Here is a 21,655-nt window from a genome sequence, read left to right on the forward strand (position 1 = left end):
GCTTCTATCTCAAGGCCATCAGACTGTTAAACAGCCACCACTAACATTGTGTGGCTGCTGCCAACACACTGACTCAACTCCAGCCACTTTAATAATGGGAATTGATGGGAGATGTAAAATATATCACTAGCCACTTTAAACAATGCTACCTAATATAATGTTTACATACCCTACATTATTCATCTCATATGTATACGTATATACTGTACTCTATATCATCTACTGCATCTTTATGTAATACATGTATCACTAGCCACTTTAACTATGCCACTTTGTTTACATACTCATCTCATATGTATATACTGTACTCAATACCATCTACTGTATCTTGCCTATGCCGCTCTGTACAATCACTCATTCATATATCTTTATGTACATATTCTTTATCCCCTTACACTTGTGTCTATAAGGTAGTAGTTTTGGAATTGTTAGCTAGATTACTTGTTGGTTATTACTGCATTGTCGGAACTAGAAGCACAAGCATTTTGCTACACTCGCATTAACATCTGCTAACCATGTGTATTTGACAAATAAAATTTGATTGATTGATTGATTTAATGTTTTTAAACGTATGTAAATTGTAAAATCTTTTGTCTGTAATGTATTTTCCATTGTGTGTTGGACCCCAGTAAGATGAGCTCTCACTATTGACGTCGGATGACGGGGATCCTAATAACTCAAATCAAATAAAGCATCTTAGAGTTGGTGTTCTGATTTAGGATCAGTTTAGCCTTTTAGATCATATTGATCACAACAGAGGGGATCTGATCCTAGATCAGCAATCCTAGTGGCCGAACAGCCCCAGTTCACAGTAAGATCCAGATGCACCAGGAATGAGTCCTTCCTTGAGGTAATCACTGGTCCTGGCAATCAGAGAAATGGCTACAGGGAGTGAAAAGATTACATAAAGCAGTGGTTCCCAAACTGTGGAGCATGCTGGGTTTTTAAGGAACTCAGTCTGACTTTCAACTTACTCTTGAAAGTTGTAATAGTAGATTGCACAAGGTGCGATTTCTAAATTGGGTAGCGCATCATCAGTTGTCCTTTTGTCACGACAGTCATTGCAGACCTTAGAGAGCTATTTATAACTTGTCAGAAATGTCCAGATCAACTAGCCGAGGTCAGATAACGTTTTTTAGCTAGGTTTTTTTGCCCATTGGTTTTGACATTCAGGGAGAAAATGTTCTAATGTTTGAGCCACTCAGATACAGTGTCACATGAACACATATAAGACATGGCAAAATGCAGAGAATTGTAGGAAATTAGCTTTAAAACCACAAAATGTTCTCTCCACCCCATATCAAAATGCATATAATTTCTGGACATTTTCTTTAAAATGGCAACAAACAAATACTATCCACACCATGGCAAAACATAGAATTGCAGGAAATAAGATATATACCTGCAAAATGTTCTCTCCTCCAACAAGAGGGGTGAGAACAGTCATGGACAGTGCTTGTGCCCATAGAAATAGTGTGGGATGTTCCCCTATGACAGAAGGGGGTGAAACGTTTTGGGGAACCACTGACATAAAGGAAATAGAGCGAAAGAAACTACAGGTAGAGGTGAAGAGGCAACGAGACATCATTCCACTCACTTAGATGACAGAAGCGCCCGTAGAGCCCGGGATCACACAGGCAGGCTCCATAGGTACGATGGCAGCGCCCGTTATTGGCACAGTTACACTTCTTATTGCAAAGTCTCCCATACAGGCCCTTAGGACAGCCTACAGAGCACAGAGACACAGAGGCAAGAGTAGAAAGTACAACATATTATAATGTGCACCAATATTAAGAGTTGCACTTTTAGGACAATTCCATTGGTTCAATTGTAAGCTAAATAAATTATACATTTTTGAGAGAAAGCAATGCCATTTTGATCCAGTGCTGCATGATAACATGAATCTGTGCCAACTCACCATCCTGGCACATGTCCCCGCTGATGCCAGGCGGGCAGCGGCAGTGCCCGTTCACAGGGTCACAGGTGGCACCATTCTTACACTTACAGCTGAAGGAGCAGTTCCTGCCAAAGGTGCCCTCTGGACAAGCTGGGCAAAGGGAAGGAGAGAGAGAGCGAGAGAGGGTGAGAGAAGCAGAGACAGAGGTAGGGCGTTATTTCTCTCAACAAAGCTATACACCGTAGATACATCATCAAAATACGGAATTTTCTGTAGGATGATCATGTCTGACAGAATGTGAATTCCATTTAAACATAAGGTAGGCCACTTTTATAGCTTCACCCAGCAATAGATAGAGGAACATTTGGTTCGAACTTAGATGACTAGTAACACAACAGGGGTGTATTCATGAGTGTACACCATAGCAAACTGTTGCAAAACTTTTGGCAAAGGAAATGTTTTGCAGTCCCCTCCATGTTTACATTGGTTTGCTTTCGTTTAGTTCCTAGTAAATACATTCTCAGGTGATCAGCATCACCTGTGACTTTGAGGGTTTAAACCCTGTTGATGTTTTGATGTTTTGTTTTCTCTGCATGGCTTCACTCACTCTGGTTGCAGACAACGCCTGTCCACCCATCAGGACAGTCACAGTGGCCCTCCTCCATGTCACACACGCCACCGTTGGAACAGTCGTCACACGTCAGGCTGCAGTCGTAACCAAACGTGTTGTTTAGACACACTGGGGAGGTGGAAGAAGAGGAGAAGAAGGAAGAGGAAGAAGAAGTTAAAAAATATACAGTAAGCAGTCAAAAGTTTGGACACACCTACTCATTCCATGACTTTTCTTTAGATTTACTATGTTCTACATTGTGGAATAATGGTGAAGACATCAAAACTATGAAATAATACATATGGAATCAAGTAGTAACCATCTGTAAAACAGATCAAAATATATTTTAAATTGGAGATTCTTCAAAGTAGCTACCCTTTGCCTTGATGACAGCTTTGCACACACTCTTGGCATTCTCTTCATGAGGTAGCCACCTAGAATGCGTTTCAGTTAACTTCTTGCGTCGAGCCATCCCGGATCCGGTATCGTGACTACAGCCTCAAGCTCATTACCATAACGCAACGTTAACTATTCATGAAAATCGCAAATGAAATGAAATTAATCTATTTGCTCTCAAGCTTAGCCTTTTGTTAACAACACTGTCATCTCAGATTTTCAAAATATGCTTCTCAACCATTGCAAAACAAGCATTTGTGTAACAGTATTGATAGCTAACGTAGCATTTAGCGTAGCATTTAGCGTTAGCATTCAGCAGGCAACATTTTCACAAAAAACAGAAAAGCATTCAAATAAAATCATTTACCTTTGAAGAACTTCGGATGTTTTCAATGAGGAGACTCAGATAGCAAATGTTCAGTTTTTCCTGAAAGATTATTTGTTTAGGACAAATCGCTCCGTTTTCTGCGTCACGTTTAGCTACGGAAAAAAACCTGTATCCAGGATTGTGTAAATCTATCCGCAAGCTCATTAGCATAACACAACGTTAAATATTCATGAAAATCGCAAATGAAATGAAATTAATTTATTTGCTCTCAAGCTTAGCCTTTTGTTAACAACACTGTCATCTCAGATTTTCAAAATATGCTTTTGAACCATAGCTAAACAAGCATTTGACAAACAGTATTGATAGCCTAGCATAGGATTATGCCTCTCTTTCAACATGCAACATTTTCACAAACACCAGAAAAGGATTCAAATAAAATCATTTACCTTTGAAGAACTTCAGATGTTTTCAATGAGGAGACTCTCAGTTATATAGCAAATGTTATGTTTTTACAAAAAAGATTATTTGTGTCGACTAATCGCTCCGTTTTGTTCATCACGTTTGGGTAAGGAAAAATAAATAAAAATAGTTAATTAAGTCATTATAACGCGAACTTTTTTCCAAATTAACTCCATAATATCGACAGAAACATGGCAAACCGATGTTTAGAATCAATCCTCAAGGTGTTTTTCACATATCTATCGACGATAAAATCCTTCGTGGCAGTTGACTTTCTCTTCTGAAAAATGGAACGCGCATGGACCTACAGATTACGCAATAATTTCGACACAGGACACCGGGCGGGACACCAGGTAAATGTAGTCTCTTATGGTCAATCTTCCAATGATATGCCTACAAACACGTCACAATGCTGCAGACACCTTGGAGAAACGACACAAAACGCAGGCTCATTCCTGGCGCATTGACAGCCATATAAGGAGACATTGGAACACAGCGCCTTCAGAATCTGGGGCATTTCCAGTATGAAACTTCATCTTGGTTTCGCCTGTAGCTTTAGTTCTGGGGCACTCACAGATAATATCTTTGCAGTTTTGGAAACGTCAGAGTTTTGTCTTTCCAAGGCTGTCAAGTCCATGCATAGTCTAGCATCTTTTCGTGACAAAATATTGCGCTTAAAACGGGCACGTCTTTTTATCCAATAATGACATAGCGCCCCCATAGGTTGAAGAGGTTAACAGGTGTGCCTGGTTAAAAGTGCATTTGTGGGATGTCTTTCCTTCTTAATGTGAGCCAATCAGTTGTGTTGTGACAAGGTAGGGGTGGTATACAGAAGATAGCCCTATTTGGTAAAAGACCAAGTCCATATTATGGCAAGAATAGCTGAAATAAGCAAAGAGAAGCCACAGTCCATCATTGCTTTACGACATGAAGGTCAGTCAATCCAGGAAAATTTCAAGAACTTTTAATGTGGGATAGCCCCCTTTTTTTCAATTTTCGCCTAAATGACATACCCAAATCTAACTGGCTGTAGCTCAGGCCCTGAAGCAAGGATATGCATATTCTTGATACCATTTGAAAGGAAACACTTTGAAGTTTGTGGAAATGTGAATTGAATGTAGGAGAATATAACACAATAGATCTGGTAGAAGAAAATACTCATGAAGCTGGCTGAGAGAATGCAAAGAGTGTGCAAAGCTGTCATAGGCAATGTCACGACTTCCACTGAAGTTGGTACCTCTCCTTGTTTGGGCGGTGTCCGGCGGTCGGCGTCGCCGGTCTTCTAGCCATCATTGATCCATTTTTCCTTTTCCATTTGTTTTGTCTTGTCTTCCCACACACCTGGTTTCAATTCCATCATTACATGTTGTGTATTTAACCCTCTGTTCCCCCCATGTCCTTACCCGGAATTGTTTATTGTAAGTGCTTGTGCACGTTATTTCTGGTGTGCGATGGGTTTTGTACCCATTGTATTGATTGTTTTGTTTTACGGTGATTTTTATTATTAAACTGCGCCGTTGTAACAGTTTTTGCTCTCCTGTGCCTGACTTCTCTGCCACCAGTACGCACCCCTTACAGGCAAAGCGTGGCTACTTTGAAGAATCTATAATCTAAAATATATTTAGATTTGTTTAACACTTTTTTGGTTACTACATGATTCCATATGTGTCATTTCATAGTTTTGATGTCTTCACTATTATTCGACAATGTAGGAAATAGTAAAAATAAAGAAAAACCCTTGAATGAGTAGGTGTGTCCAAACCTTTGACTGGTACTGTATACGTAGATAAATATTGGGAAAAGGACTTGGAGTAATCTTAAAAAATAACCAAATTCTACATCGGTGCAAACAAGCTGTTATGGAACTGCTTATAAGCTGCTTGTATAGGTGTTACGACAGCCTTATGTAGATGTTACTACAGGTGTATGTATACCAAAGGTCTGGGTGAGGGTGCTCTGGGCCCGCAGCTCTCCCAGGCTGTCCTCCTCGTAGTCGTCATAACGCTCTAGCGGCTGGAAGTAATCCCCAAGCAGGGTTATCTGGGGCAGAGGGCGCTCCACTGCGATGCGACTGCTCCACTCCAACGCCTCTACTGCCCCCTCCAGGGCTGGAGGGAGAAAGTACAACAGTCATTGTCATTCTCCTTGCACACTTTCTCTCCAAACTAATATCCAGTTGAGCATGCCACTTATTAACATAAAGCTATTTGTTGCTTGTAAACTCTGGGCCCTAGCTATAGCCTTTAACCTGTACTGCCAGTTATAGCCTACCACTAAGGCCCAGAGTTTTCCTAGTCAGGTTACAATCAGGTCAGGAAAAAAACTCCTGGCCCAATGTATTATTTCTACCTGACTACCACCAAGACAGGATTCATATCTGATCCACTTACGTATACAAGAGACACGGTTCTCATCTAGCCGGTGTCCTAGGTGACAGTAGCACTGAAAGGAGCCGGCTGTGTTCTGGCAGGTATGGTCACAGCCTCCGTTGTCTACCAGACACTCATCCACATCTGCAACATCAACAACCAGAAAATGCAGATTTCCTGAAGAAAATGTATGTGCTTGCTTCAGCAGTCTAAAATATATTTCATGGTAGTGGCAAGGGGTTTAATAAATTGTTTGAGGCAAATATACAGTTTAAGTTGAAGCAAGCACCCTTATTAAAACAGCACAGAAAATGACATTAAAGAGCACCATAGGTTCCGCATCATCATGACATGACATCATCGTACACAGCGGGGTGTCTTCCTGCTTAGAAACATCAACAACGGAACTAAAATCTGCCAAGACTGCGATTATTGGCACCATACAATTTGCCCCCTTGTGGTATACATACTGTGTACAGTATACTGGGAAGAGCCAACTATTACAATCTTGACAGATTTAGATTATGTTGATGTCTTTAAGTAAGCAGTAAGTCATAACACTGTGTAGATATATACAAAATTAAAAAACATATTTGATCCAATTTTGATCAAGGAAGTTATGTTGATTAATAGAACGTACCATCACAGCCACACCCATCCGAATTGAGACGGTAGCCAGCCCCGCAGTAGCATTCGTAACCCCCGGGATAGTTGGTACAGTCCTGCTCGCAGCACGAGCTTCCCACCTCACACTCGTCCAAGTCTGAAACATACACAGTCGTTGTTGACAAGTCTGTCTATGGAGAGATTTTAGTGGCAATTTTTTCAATAACTTTGAATTCATGTAAAATTCTAAATTATTTGCAGATAAAAATCACTCCATATCGATCAAACTGCTCTTTGCTCACCCACACATGTCCTGAGGTCGTCGTCCAGGTGGTAACCGTGGTGACAGCTGCAGACAGGTCCAAGGGTGGAGTGTTGGCACTTTTGGGAACAGCCTCCGTTGGCAGTCTCACAACCATTCACGATCTCCATCTCGATTCCTTAAGAGAAAGAAATATGGCCACATGCCCAGAATATAAGATTATCATTGCATTGTGAAGTTCTGCTGATCTGTGCAGACATTCGAACTAGCATTAGAGTTGAATGAGAAAAATTGGGAGTTGACAAAGTGAATAACAGGACTGAGAATGAATGGGAGTTGACTGAGTGAATGAGAGTTGACAAAATGAATGTGAGTTGACTGAAAGAGAATGGGAGTTGACTGATAGTGAATAACAGTTGAATGAGAGTGAATGTGAGAAGACTGAGAAAGAATGTGAGTTGACTGAGGGTGAATGTGAGAAGACTGAGAAAGAATGTGAGTTGACTGAGGGTGAATGGGAGTTGACTGAGGGTGAATGGGAGTTGACTGAGAAAGAATGTGAGTTGACTGAAGGTGAATGGGAGTTGACTGAGTGAATGAGAGTTGACAGAGAGAATGGGAGTTGACTGAGTGAAAATGATAGTTGACAGAGTGAATGGGAGTTGACTTACGATAGCATTTCCTGCCATCGGCACCCAACTCATATGCTGGGTTACAGACACATGTGAAGGAGCCCTGGGTGTTATGGCAACCGTGGGCACAAGCAGCTTTGTCGGTCTCACACTCATCAATGTCTGGGACAAACACACACACACACAACTTTGAACTACTTGCTTTTTAGCATTATCATCATAATCCTCATCACCACCATAACTAATAAAATCATCACCAGACTCATTTAGCAAATGATGGATATTTACCTTCACAGTTTTTTCCATCCTGTGCCAGTATGTATCCAGGAAGACAGTTGCACTGAGCTCTTCCTCCGTTATTCTTGCAGGTGTGCATACAGCCCCCATTTCTGTCTGCACAGGGGTTTCTTACTGAAATACAGTTACATGGGATGAGTACACACACATGAACATTGAAAGAAACATTCACACACACACACACACACACACACACACACACACACACACACACACACACACACACACACACACACACACACACACACACACACACACACACACACACACATTTCATTATATTCACTTGTCAGCCCTTCTCTCTCTCTCTGACTAATAGAGACATATGCATAATACACATAAGCAACATACACACACACATATTGTGACGGCCCTGAACGTCTCAGTGCTTCTCCTTCCAATAGGACGCTTCCCTTTTAATTACCAATGAAATAGCCAGCATCAGCTGCTCAAAGTGGGGTGGTGATGGAGAAGCGAATGAGGATGTGTTCATCCCTCAGTTCCGAAGCTTCTTTACTGCATTTGTTTTGTTGTATTTAAAAGTGTGCTTTGTAGCCTAGTCGCAAGTTTAACCAGGATCGGATCCACTCATTGCTTCCTTTGGACTACACATCTGTTGTTCTCTGTTGGTTCTTCATGGCCTTTCACCTCTGGAGATCTGTTGGCGGATTGGATTGGATTGTCTGACTGACCAACTGACTAGAACTATTTTGCATACAGTATTTCATTTGTTTTAGAGTGATGTATACCGTGATGATTTAAGACTTATTGAGATGTGATATTCTTCATGGTTGTGTGGTAAAATAGTTTATATTTTGATTGTATGATTGAGACTGGGTTTACGCTACACTTTATGAACGGACAAACATTGCGTGACTAAGGTCACTTGAGTTCACTGAACTCATTTACCGGGCTGGACTCTTTTAGGCCTGAAGTATGGGACTTTTCTGGAGGAACCAGAGCTCATTATTTGTTATATTATTATGTGTGTGATCATTTATGTTGGTAATACAACCCACGCGAAAGAACACAGTTGTTTTGAAGTTATTTCCAATGTTTTAAGGGTTAATGAAAACTGTATGTCCATCCTGACTTTTACATGAGTTCTTTGTATTGGTGTTGACTTGACAGACCAGACGGGACTCATTCCCTCCCAAACCAAAAGGAAAAATCGATATTTTCTCTGGTGGGCACAACCTACCTGGCACCCCTACAAACAATAACCTCAAGTCAAAACCGTTACAACATACACAGACTGACAGATACACACACTTCATTTCCTCTTGCTAGCCCTTCTCCCCTGTGGATTTAAGAGAGTAAATGGGTAATGTGGTTAAATGGGGGTGTGGTTACTTTCTCTGTGCAGAACAGGCCATAATTACGTTCATGTCTGCACCCCCGAGGAGTGAATTTCCAAGGAGCTCCACTTACTAGAAATGATGCACTTTTTAAAACTTTTTAGATTTTTTTCTTGGTAGTTAGTTGTTGATGTATGGAAGACGATGTTAGACAGTGCACATCTAGCTAAGCAAGAAATGGAGATGGCTTCATATATTGTAAAGGGACAGAAAATCAGAAAAGGTAGAAGATGTCCACATCTGCCCATAGATAGACTTGATACAGCAGTAACAATGTTACTTTTTCACAATGCAGGTTTGTTTGAAATCCACCCTAGGTGGATAACTATTTAATGCGTTTCTATATGTCGCTTTTGGATCGGGTTCGGTAACCATGACAACAGCGGAACTCTGGTAAGCCTCCTGATGATTGCATTAACCAGTCATTCTGCTGGCACGACAGACCATTGGTCAGAGGTCGCCAAGGCGATGACGGCCTAGTTGGACTGGTCTCTCTCTCAGACTTTGGAGTCTGATACAAGACAGAAGGAATTTCAAAGCCTGCCAAAGTGCACAGTAATTTAACATATAGGGTTATTACAGTGTTCACTTCCAAATAGCTGCATTCTCTATATTACATCCTAATATATTTATATAAAAGTATCCCCTGCTTTAGTGCTAAAATTGGGCTAATGCATGTCTGGTATCAAAACCATTTAAATATAACTTCAATCCTATTGGATCTACAATAGCATTGACATCTCTCAAAGTGCTTTTTTTTTTGAATATGTGAAATTCCAAGAATATTAAATACGTCCATATGTCTTGATATATAAAATACGACATGATATATCTGAGATCTACTTGTCGACCACAATAAGAACCGTCTGAAGTTAAAGGATCTGAGCTGCCAATGGGCTTTGGGTAAGGACTGAGGACTGCCAGGCACGATATCTGAAGCCAACCACTCCAGCACAGCTGTATCCTCTATCTACTGTATCTTTAGCAGGAGGAAATCTGGGTGCTATAGTTTGGCCTAGTAGTCATTAACACAAGCTAGTCAGTACAGTATCTATGAACATAATCAGTGCCGTCTCCAGCCTTTATGTACGTTTCAAATTCATTGCAAGCCATGAAACGCCTTTATGCGGTCAAACGCCTTTATGCGGTCATACCAAATGGGCATGGGAAACAACGATGGCCACATGTGCATTTGAGTTTGTTTCAAGTTCTACTTTTATGAGGATGCGGTGTTTGTCCACGGTTTTCATGAGCCTTGTTTGAGAAAATAATGTGGAGTTGGTAAGGAAAACACCAGGCTGGAGTTAAAGTCATGGACTTGCATCAGGTTTATTCGGACCCACGACAGGACAGGACAGGACCGGACCGGACCAGACAGACAGACAGACAGACAGACAGACAGACAGACAGACAGACAGACAGACAGACAGACAGACAGACAGACAGACAGACAGACAGACAGACAGGAAGTGAGCTGTTGAAGCACAGACCACAAAGCCAACACAGTCAACACAGTCCGCACAGTCAACACAGCCAACGAAGTCAACACAGCTAGCATAGCCAGCACAGTCAGCATTTTGTAATTTCACCTTATCCCTGAAATGGCAAACAAAGACAAAAAAGTTTGTGCTGCATGGAGATTCAAGACCAAGATGGACTGAGAAATTGCGTGCACACCCACATCCACTATAAAGTTTAGGCACAACAGCGCAGTAACATTGATTTCATTGTTTTTGACAAAACTAGCGTAATGCGACACCTCATGGTGGATCATTGCTATCAGTCAACCACAGAACACACGTGTGAGCCATGCAAAACTTGATAAACGACCATCAACCTGATCTGTGTCTAGACATTACTTTATGATTCATATTGAACATATTACACGGACAGACATTTTTTTATGGCAGTCTAGCGGCACTTACGTATGCAGTGTTTGCCGTCCTCTGCGAGCTGATAGTTGGGTCTGCAGCGACACTGGTAGTGAGCCGGGGACAGTTGCACACAGTTCTGCTCACAGCTTCCATTGCTGACGGCACAGGATCGGACGGCTGGAGACAAACACACAGAGAGAGCGACAACAGATCAACAATTAAAGGTGATGTATAGTACACAAATAAAGTTGATTTATTATCATATGAAGAAAGAATACCTGTTTCGATGCTCTCAAAGTCTAATGCAGACAGACACAATTTGACCACTATTGTTTCTTGTTTCTGATGACCTACATTGACACAGGCCCAGAGTTTTTCATGAGAGCAGGATAAACTCCTGGCCCTAACAATGACTAGTAATTGTTATGAACATTACATGTACAGTAGGTCTGCTTTCTCTGACAGCAGGAGCAAGTGTTCGTCTATATGTTTTCTCAGAAAGAGCGAGACACCACGAGATCATTTCAAACATTGGATGTATCATAACCCAAGGTGAACTGTATCTCTTTATGAGAAGCAGCTCCTCCATTTTCATTTGGATGAACTAAGAAAAGGGAGTCCCAGTTTCAAAACAAAAACTAAACTGTACCCCATCTCCACTCCACCCTTGGAATGTGATGATCGCAGACACTGTCCCCTCTGCTCCAATCTGTTTTCCCTTCAATTGCTACCTCGGAAGAAAAGCCCAATAATAACATGGAGAGAAATGCCGGAGATAATTCATTTTTTGCTGCTCCATTAGCGAGCCATCGTGTTGGGCCAATAAGCGTACGGACAGCAGGGGGTACTTACGTGGTTCATTGCAGTGGACAGAAACAACCCCTGCCGCTAACCTCTAGGCCATTGGAACCTTATGTACAGTATATCTGACAGGAATGGATAGATATAAGCAATATGGTAGTGGCTTAACTAATATTGCTTACACCTAGTCCTGTCAGATCTACTAAAGTACCTAGAGTGGTATAGGGGAAATGGGTTGTTTCTGGACAGGGCCTATGTTTATGGAGGAAAGCCATGAGATTATCAGTGGAAAGTATCAGGTCTTCCCCTGACTGGCAACGTGCCCAGGGGAAGCCAACATGAGTCAGCGGACAGTGTTGCTTGGGAAGATAGATGGCCCATTTGCTCTCCATTGTTTGTAAATCAATCAACACTCCACATAGCCAATATGTGAGCCAGGTAGCGATAAAGCGTTGGTCCAAGTTTCACTGATTCTCAAAGAACAATGATCATTTTCCTAATGATGGATGAGTTGGCTCTTTTGACTGTGCTAAGATCCAATGACACTGACTGTCTGCAGTTAGCTTGCTCCTGGTTTCAGGAGGAATCACAGGAACCGAGCACTTAGTGGAGGGAGGCTCCAGAGCACTCTAGTGTGAAGAGGGAGAGAGACATGCTTTCCTGGCTGGTTTGGTTCATCTGGGAATGCTAGGGGACAGTTGAGACTACTTAGGGCTCATAATCTAAAAGGCCAGACGTACATGGGTCGACACTTTGTTCAGGGAAAGGAAATGAAGCATTATCAAGAGTGAGTCTTTCATTTAAACTTTTGCGAAGTAGGATCACACTACTCGTGTTTTTTTTTCAGTAAGCCATATCACACACAGTTTGTTAAGGATGTCTTGTGTTTTTCTACTGTTTGGAACATCCTTGAGTTCATCAGCTGCCTTTCATTTAAAGGAGGGAAATGAGGCCTGGTGAAAAACAACGTGAGAATGACGAGGCGGTTTGTTTGACACACCACGCCATCAGAGGTTTCTGCGCCTTCAAAGCAGCCTGATTAAAATCTAAATAAATAACTCTATTGATTCTGCGCTTCTGGACTGCACACAGATGATGTGCATAAGACTACAGGGAATCTAAAATTAGCCCGTGTGTCAAAGCACATGGTCTGCCTCTTCAATGGTGAAAAGGAAAAGTAATGTGATTGAAAGTCACATCAAACATCCACTACAAAATAGATGGGCTCTGTGGTTCTTTAAGAATGACAAAACGAAAACCTGGCAAGCAAACCTCCGTCTCATCTCCAAGTTTGACACAGTGGAAGACTTCTGGGCTCTGTATAATCACATCCAACTATCAAGTAACTTGATCTCCGGCTGTGACTACTCACTTTTCAAGGATGGTATCGAGCCCATGTGGGAGGACGAGAGGAACAAGCGTGGTGGCAGGTGGCTCATCACACTTTCCAAACAGCAGCGCAGGGCCGACCTCGACCGCTTCTGGCTGGAAACGCTCCTGTGCCTAGTGGGCGAAGCCTTCGATGACCACAGTGATGATGTATGCGGGGCAGTAGTTAACATCCGAACGAAAGGAGACAAACTTGCGATATGGACAACAGACTACGAAAACAAGGATGCTATTACACACATAGGACAAGGGTGGAAGGAGAGGTTAGGCGTGCCACACAAGGTGATCATCGGATATCAATCACACGCGGACACTGCCACCAAGAGTGGTTCCACCACCAAGAACAAGTTTGTTGTCTAAGGAGGTTTTTTTTGTTGGTTGGTTGTTTTTCCTTTCCGTTTCCATGGCGTTTGTTGAAATGCTGTTGCGAAGTTTAATCTGCTACCCAATTGAAACCAAAGCTTCAACACACAATTTCCTTTATTCAAACAATTGCAATATGATTTCACGACAAAATGGTCTCATTCATATTTGCCCTGAAACAAACCTATACCTTCGATGAAGGTTGGGAATAACCATGAGAATTGAAATACCCCAAAAAATACCCCCCAAAAGTTATCCATGTTCTTTTTTTTATTCGCCATTTCCCTTTTCTTACTGAGGATATACTAGGAGGCTTTTTGTTGATATATTTTATGTTTAACAGCATCACACTCGTAGCTGCCAGGGATTTGTCTCCGTAAGCGTGTTTTCGGGACGCCTAATTCCAAACTGTAAAAAAATATATATATAAAAAATATATATATATTAGTACCAGTCAAAGGTTTGGACACACCTACTCATTCAAGGGTTTTTCTATATTTGTACAATTTTTTTACATTGTAAAATATTAGTGTAGATATCAACTATGAAATAACACATGGAATCATGTAGGAACCAAAAAAGTGTTAAACAAATGAAAACATATTTTATATTTAAGATTCTTCAAAGTAGCCACCCTTTGCCTTGATGACAGCTTTGCATACGCTTGGCATTCTCTCAACCAGCTTCATCTGGAATGCTTTTTTTCCATCTGGAATGCAGTCTTGAAGGAGTTCCCACAAATGCTGAGCACTATAATGCATTTTCAGAATGTAAAATTGCTTTCAGTGTAAACTTAAACAGCAAAAAACAAATAAGGATGTATAAAATATATGTTTTTTATTTATTTAATATAATCTATCAGTCATCAAAATAATTTCTGAACAGTCAGGAGAATAATAAAACATTCCCAACTCATCCCAAACCATCTCAATTGAGTTGAGGTCGGGTGATTGTGGAAGCCAGATCATCTGATGCAACACTCCATCACTCTCCTTGGTCAAATAGCCCTTACACAGCCTGGAGGTGTGTTGGGTCATTGTCCTGTTGAAAAACAAATGATAGTCCCACTAAGCGCAAACCAGATAGGATGGCGTATTGCTGCAGAATGTTGTCGTAGCCCTGCTGGTTAAGCGTGCCTTGAATTCTTAATAAATCACTGACAGTCACCAGCAAAGCACTGTCACACCACCTCGTCCATGCTTCACGGTGGGAACCACACAGGCAAAGATAATCTGTTCACCTATACTTTGTCTCACAAAGACACAGCGGTTGGATGCAAAAATCTCAAATTTGGACTCATCAGACGAAAGGACAGATTTCCACTGATCTAATGTTCCATTGCTTGTGTTTCTTGGCCTAAGCATGTCTGTCAATCACCACCTTCCGGAGACACCTGAAACCCCACCTCTTTAAGGAATACCTAGGATAGGATAAAGTAACCCTTCTCACCCCCCTTAAAATATTTAGATGCACTATTGTAAAGTGGCTGTTCCACTGGATGTCATAAGGTGAATGCACCAATTTGTAAGTCGCTCTGGATAAGAGTGTCTGCTAAATGACTTAAATGTAAATGTAAATGTAAAGTCTTTGTAGTTGAGCTGAGAGGACAGCATTTGGGGTGGCCAACCCTGGAGAGCTCTAAGTGGTGCACATTTTGTTCCAGCTCAGCTTTAACAGTAACACACCTGTTTCTACTAAATAGCTGTAAGACCTTGATTAGCTGAACCAGGTATGTTAGTGCCATGCTGGACCAAAAGCCTGCACACCCAGTAGCTCTCCTGGAAAAGGGGTTGGCCACCTGCACTCTAAGTCATCACTCTGCAGAATTCTATTCACAAATTGAGGTAGTGTAATTTAGGGCCCATTTGGAGTATCTCTGTGGTAATTATAAATAACAGGCACACTAACATTTCATCCAGACCAGCTCTGGTCAAAGCCAACTGTGTTTCAACAGGCCTCGGGGCTTCCCACCCACTGGGCACATACTGGTTGAATAAACGTTGTTTCCACATCATTTCAATGAAATTACGTTAAACCAATGTGGAAAAGACGTTGAATTGACGTCTGGCCCGCTGTGCGGTAATGCTCCCTAATCAATCAGAGAGAGAGAGTTATCCTGACACGCTGTTGTTGTGTGAATTAAAATAAGCTTTCTGATGCATCACTGGAACTTGCAGAGGAAAACAGATGAGATCTAAGCGAGAGAGTGTTTGTGCGCATGTACACATATGCGAGAGAGAGAGAGAGAGAGAGAGAGAGAGAGAGAGAGAGAAAGAAGAGGGGGAGACACTGCACTACTATATATGCCCAGACACAAACCTGCTCTGACAGGGCTGCTGGGGAACAGTGGGAAAGCTTGTCTTCTGCCAGCACAACAGACTCTTTGATTCCTCCTTTTGACACAAGCAGAAGGTGGAGACCCCTCTTTCACTGCTTGATGTGAGTCCCAGCTTCTCCCGTGGCCTAGCTTCCAGACGGTGAGGGCAACAACAGAATACATCCACCTGATTCATCCCAAACCTCCCTCACCCCCTTCACCCCTTTGACCTCAGGTGACCCCTCCACACCCTCCCCTGGATCTTACCGATGCAAGTCCGGCCATCTGTGTGCAGACGGGTGCCCGGGTTGCACTCGCAGTAGTACGAGCCCCTGGTGTTGACACAGCGATGCTGGCAGCCCCCATTATAGACCTGACACTCATCAATATCTGTGGGAGAGAAATGACAAATCAGTGTAATCACTCGTTAATAGTAAATAACAGTAAATTGTGGTGGAACAGCTCTGCCTAAGCCCAAGGCCGGCATTATGAGTGGGGCTTAGGGGGCCTGGCCTGCCCTATCGTACCTTGTAATATTGATCATTTATTTGACCGAGATGCGCACCGACAGAAAGACCTATCAATCTCAGATAAATCATCCAAGTGAGCAAAACAGCGCCCCTCTGTCTCAGTATGTGTAGCCCATGTACAGTCGTGGCCAAAAGTTTTGAGAATGACACAAATATTAATTTCCACAAGTTTGTCAGAATTTGTGGGGTTTTGTTTGTCTACTCACTTCTTGAGGATTGACCACAAGTTCTCAATGGGATTAATGTCTGGGGAGTTTCCTGGACATGGACCCAAAATATCCATGTTTTGTTCCCCGAGCCACTTAGTTTTCACTTTTGCCTTATGGCAAGATACTCTATCATGCTGGAAAATGCATTGTTCGTCACCAAACTGTTCCTGGATTGTTGGGAGAATTTGCTCTCGAAGGATGTGTTGGTACCATTCTTTATTCATGGCTGTGTTCTTAGGCAACATTGTCAGTGAGCCCACTCCCTTGGCTGAGAAGCAGCCACACACATGAATGGTCTCAGGATGCTTTACTGTTGGCATGACACAGGACTGATGGTAGCACTCACCTTGTCTTCTCCGGACAAGCTTTTTCCGGATGCCCCAAACAATCGGAAAGGGGATTCATCAGAGAAAAGGTCTTTACCCCAGTCCTCAGCAGTCCAATCCCTGTACCTTTTGCAGAATATCAGTCTGTCCCTGATGTTTTTCCTGGAGAGAAGTGGCTTCTTTGCTGCCCTTCTTAACTCCAGGCCATCCTCCAAAAGTCTTTGCCTCACTGTGTGTGCAGATGCACTCACACCTGCCTGCTGCCATTCCTGAGCAAGCTCTGAGCTGGTGGTGCCCCGATCCCGCAGCTGAATCAACTTTAGGGGACAGTCCTGGCACTTGCTGGACTTTCTTGGGTGCCCTGAAGCCTTCTTCACAACAATTGAACCACTCTCCTTGAAGTTCTTGATGATCCGATAAATGGTTGATTTATGTGCAATCTTACTGGCAGCAATGTCCTTGCCTGTGAAGTCCTTTTTGTGCAAAGCAATGATGACGGCACGTGTTTCCTTGCAGTTAACCATTGTTGACAGAGGAAGAACAATGATTCCAAGCACCGCCCTCCTTTTGAAGCTTCCAGTCTGTTATTCGAACTCAATCAGCATGACAGAGTGATCTCCAGCCTTGTCCTCGTCAACACTCACACCTGTGTTAACGAGAGAATCACTGACATGATGTCAGCTGGTCCTTTTGTGGCAGGGCTGAAATGCAGTGGAAATGTTTTTGGGGGATTCAGGTCATTTGCATGGCAAAGAGGGACTTGCAATTAATTGCAATTCATCTGATCACTCTTCATAACATTCTGGAGTATATGCAAATTGCCAACATACAAACTGAGGCAGCAGACTTTGAAAATTAGTATTTGTGTCATTCTCAAAATGACTGTACTGTATCTGATGCTGTCTGGACAAAATGAGTATGGCATTAGCCTGAAGGGAGGTCCCTTGAGACCCAGCAGTTCTATTTGAAAAAAAAATGTGTGCAGCACTTGCAAACATCAGAGGTCCCATGAAAAAAAAAAGCGCCCCCTATTTAAATCAAATATCCTTCCAACTGATTTGTTCTGGCACCAGTCCTGCCTAAGCACCAGAAGCCCTGCAGGCCACTTACAGAGAAGCCATTAGACAAACACAGAGCAATCAGCAATAAATACAGGCGCATGCCAATCTCACAGGGCCAGGAGGTAACTGGAGACAGATGGACGAAGGCCAGGACAGTTAGCAAAGAAAGTACTGGAGGGCTGGTAGACCCCCCCCCACACACACACACACACACACACACACACACACAACCAGCCCTCTAACCACAGAAGTCCTACGGCATCTTGACAACGCTTGTACTTCAAGCGACCTGTCTTGTAGGACATAGAACTCATATTCAAATTGTAATATTCCAGACCATCAGCAATTTAACAATGAAAACATACTTCCTATTTTTTTATATGACTCTCCATGAATAAGGCAGAATAATTAGCTAGCTACACTGAACAAAAATATAAACGCAACATGTAAAGTGGTGGTCCCATGTTTCATGAGCTGAAATAACAGATCATAGAAATGTTCCATATGCACAAAAAGCTTATTTCTCTCAAATGTTGTGCACGAATTTGTTAACTTCTTATGGCTGGGGAGCAGTATTGAGTAGCTTGGATGAATAAGGTGCCCAAAGTAAATAGCCTGCTCCTCAGTCTCAGTTGCTAATATATGCATATTAGTATTAGTATTAGATAGAAAACACCCTGAAGTTTCTAAAACTGTTTGAATGATGTCTGTGAGTATAACAGAACTCACATGGTAGGCAAAAACCTGAGGAGAAATCAAAACAGGAAGTGAGAAATCTGAGGCTGGTACAGTGCCTTGCGAAAGTATTCGGCCCCCTTGAACTTTGCGACCTTTTGACACATTTCAGGCTTCAAACATAAAGATATAAAACTATATTTTTTTGTGAAGAATCAACAACAAGTGGGACACAATCATGAAGTAGAACGACATTTATTGGATATTTCAAACTTTTTTAACAAATCAAAAACTGAAAAATTGGGCGTGCAAAATTATTCAGCCCCCTTAAGTTAATACTTTGTAGCGCCACCTTTTGCTGCGATTACAGCTGTAAGTCGCTTGGGGTATGTCTCTATCAGTTTTGCACATCGAGAGACTGAAATTTTTTCCCATTCCTCCTTGCAAAACAGCTCGAGCTCAGTGAGGTTGGATGGAGAGCATTTGTGAACAGCAGTTTTCAGTTCTTTCCACAGATTCTCGATTGGATTCAGGTCTGGACTTTGACTTGGCCATTCTAACACCTGGATATGTTTATTTTTGAACCATTCCATTGTAGATTTTTCTTTATGTTTTGGATCATTGTCTTGTTGGAAGACAAATTTCCGTCCCAGTCTCAGGTCTTTTGCAGACTCCATCAGGGTTTCTTCCAGAATGGTCCTGTATTTGGCTCCATCCATCTTCATATCAATTTTAACCATCTTCCCTGTCCCTGCTGAAGAAAAGCAGGCCCAAACCATGATGCTGCCACCACCATGTTTGACAGTGGGGATGGTGTGTTCAGGGTGATGAGCTGTGTTGCTTTTACGCCAAACATAACGTTTTGCATTGTTGCCAAAAAGTTCAATTTTGGTTTCATCTGACCAGAGCACCTTCTTCCACATGTTTGGTGTGTCTCCCAGGTGGCTTGTGGCAAACTTTAAACGACACTTTTTATGGATATCTTTAAGAAATGGCTTTCTTCTTGCCACTCTTCCATAAAGGCCAGATTTGTGCAATATACGACTGATTGTTGTCCTATGGACAGAGTCTCCCACCTCAGCTGTAGATCTCTGCAGTTCATCCAGAGTGATCATGGGCCTCTTGGCTGCATCTCTGATCAGTCTTCTCCTTGTATGAGCTGAAAGTTTAGAGGGACGGCCAGGTCTTGGTAGATTTGCAGTGGTCTGATACTCCTTCCATTTCAATATTATCGCTTGCACAGTGCTCCTTGGGATGTTTAAAGCTTGGGAAATCTTTTTGTATCCAAATCCGGCTTTAAACTTCTTCACAACAGTATCTCGGACCTGCCTGGTGTGTTCCTTGTTCTTCATGATGCTCTCTGCGCTTTTAACGGACCTCTGAGACTATCACAGTGTAGGTGCATTTATACGGAGACTTGATTACACACAGGTGGATTGTATTTATCATCATTAGTCATTTAGGTCAACATTGGATCATTCAGAGATCCTCACTGAACTTCTGGAGAGAGTTTGCTGCACTGAAAAAAAGGGGTTGAATAATTTTGCACGCCCAATTTTTCAGTTTTTGATTTGTTAAAAAAGTTTGAAATATCCAATAAATGTCGTTCCACTTCATGATTGTGTCCCACTTGTTGTTGATTCTTCACAAAAAATACAGTTTTATATCTTTATGTTTGAAGCCTGAAATGTGGCAAAAGGTCGCAAAGTTCAAGGGGGCCGAATACTTTCGCAAGGCACTGTATGTACTCAACACAGTTCCCATTGAAACCCGCTTGAGATATTAATGATGTTGCACTTCCTAGGGCTTCCACTAGATGTCAACCGTCTATAGAAATGTGAATGAGGCTTCTACTGTGTTGTGGGACTGAATGACAACAGAATGAATCAGGTGTCTGGCAGTCAGCCATTTTCTGGCTGCGCGCATTGCACATGATAGCGAACCTGCGTTCCATGGCTCCTGAAAACACAAAGGAATACTCCGGTTGGAACTTTATTGAAGATTAATATTAAAAACATCCTAATGATTGATTCTGTACTTAGTTTGAAATGTTTCTTCGACCTGTTGTCCGACGTAACGCTGACCAGAACGAGCGTTTGGATATGTATACCAAACGCGCTAACAAAAGTAGCTAATTGGACATAAATAACGGACATTATCGAACAAATCAAGCATTTATTGTGGACCTGGGATTCCTTGGAGTGCATTCTGATGAAGATCCTCAAAGGTAAGGGAATATTTAGCATTTATGGTTTATGTTGACTACAACATGGCTGCTATTTTGACTTGAATGTTCTGATCGCCGTCTCAGATTATTGCATGGTTTGCTTTTTCAGTAAAGTTTTTTTTAAATCTGACAGAGCGGTTACATTAAGGAGAAGTATATCTATAATTCCATGTGTATAACTTGTATTATCATCTACATATATGATGAGTATTTCTGTTGAATTGAGGTGGCTATGCAAAATCACTGGCTGTTTTTGGAAATAGTGAAAATAGTGTGCCAATGTGAACTCAGATTTTGTTTTATAAATATGAACTTTATCAAACAAAACATACATGTATTGTGTAACATGAAGTCCCATGAGTGTCATCTGATGAAGATCATCAAAGGTTAGTGATTCATTTTCTCTATTTGTGGTTTTTGTGACTCCTCTCTCTGGATGGAAAAATGGCTGTGTTTTAATGTGACTCGGTGCTGACCTAACATAATTGTTTGTGGTGCTTTCGCTGTAAATCCTATTTGAAATCGGACACTGTGGTGGGATTAACAACAAGAATACCTTTAAAACGGTATAAGATACTTGTATGTTTGAGGAATTTTAATTATGAGATTTCTGTTGTTTTGAATTTGGCGCCCTGCACTTTCAGTGGTTGTTGTCATATCATCCCGGTA

The 21,655-nt window shown here is 41.9% G+C and overlaps 2 protein-coding genes across 2 annotated transcripts in view; one reads left to right on the forward strand and one right to left on the reverse strand.

Annotated features, from left to right (window-relative positions):
* Positions 1–21,655, reverse strand: part of LOC115132117 (multiple epidermal growth factor-like domains protein 6) — a 97,208-nt gene that overhangs the window by 55,110 nt on the left and 20,443 nt on the right. Inside the window, exons 2-12 of the mRNA XM_029664379.2 lie at positions 16,226–16,348; positions 11,140–11,265; positions 7,848–7,970; positions 7,599–7,721; positions 6,968–7,105; positions 6,700–6,822; positions 6,081–6,203; positions 5,625–5,798; positions 2,505–2,636; positions 1,919–2,047; positions 1,598–1,726 (exon numbers count right to left, since the gene is read on the reverse strand). Of these exons, the coding sequence (XP_029520239.2) occupies positions 1,598–1,726; positions 1,919–2,047; positions 2,505–2,636; positions 5,625–5,798; positions 6,081–6,203; positions 6,700–6,822; positions 6,968–7,105; positions 7,599–7,721; positions 7,848–7,970; positions 11,140–11,265; positions 16,226–16,348 (1,443 nt within the window). The remainder of the gene's footprint in view (positions 1–1,597; positions 1,727–1,918; positions 2,048–2,504; positions 2,637–5,624; positions 5,799–6,080; positions 6,204–6,699; positions 6,823–6,967; positions 7,106–7,598; positions 7,722–7,847; positions 7,971–11,139; positions 11,266–16,225; positions 16,349–21,655) is intronic.
* Positions 13,185–14,079, forward strand: LOC115132664 (eukaryotic translation initiation factor 4E-1A-like). The gene has a single exon (XM_065020680.1). It carries the CDS (start codon positions 13,285–13,287, stop codon positions 13,636–13,638), a length of 354 nt encoding a protein of 117 aa, XP_064876752.1. The 5' UTR covers positions 13,185–13,284; the 3' UTR covers positions 13,639–14,079.

Source organism: Oncorhynchus nerka, linkage group LG7 (genome assembly GCF_034236695.1).
Source record: "Oncorhynchus nerka isolate Pitt River linkage group LG7, Oner_Uvic_2.0, whole genome shotgun sequence".
Classification (NCBI taxonomy): Eukaryota; Metazoa; Chordata; class Actinopteri; order Salmoniformes; family Salmonidae; genus Oncorhynchus; species Oncorhynchus nerka.

What these genes read in the sequence shown, in the direction of transcription:
- LOC115132664 (XM_065020680.1), top strand. Translation starts at nt 13,285, where the DNA reads ATGTGGGAGGACGAGAGGAACAAGCGTGGTGGCAGGTGGCTCATCACA.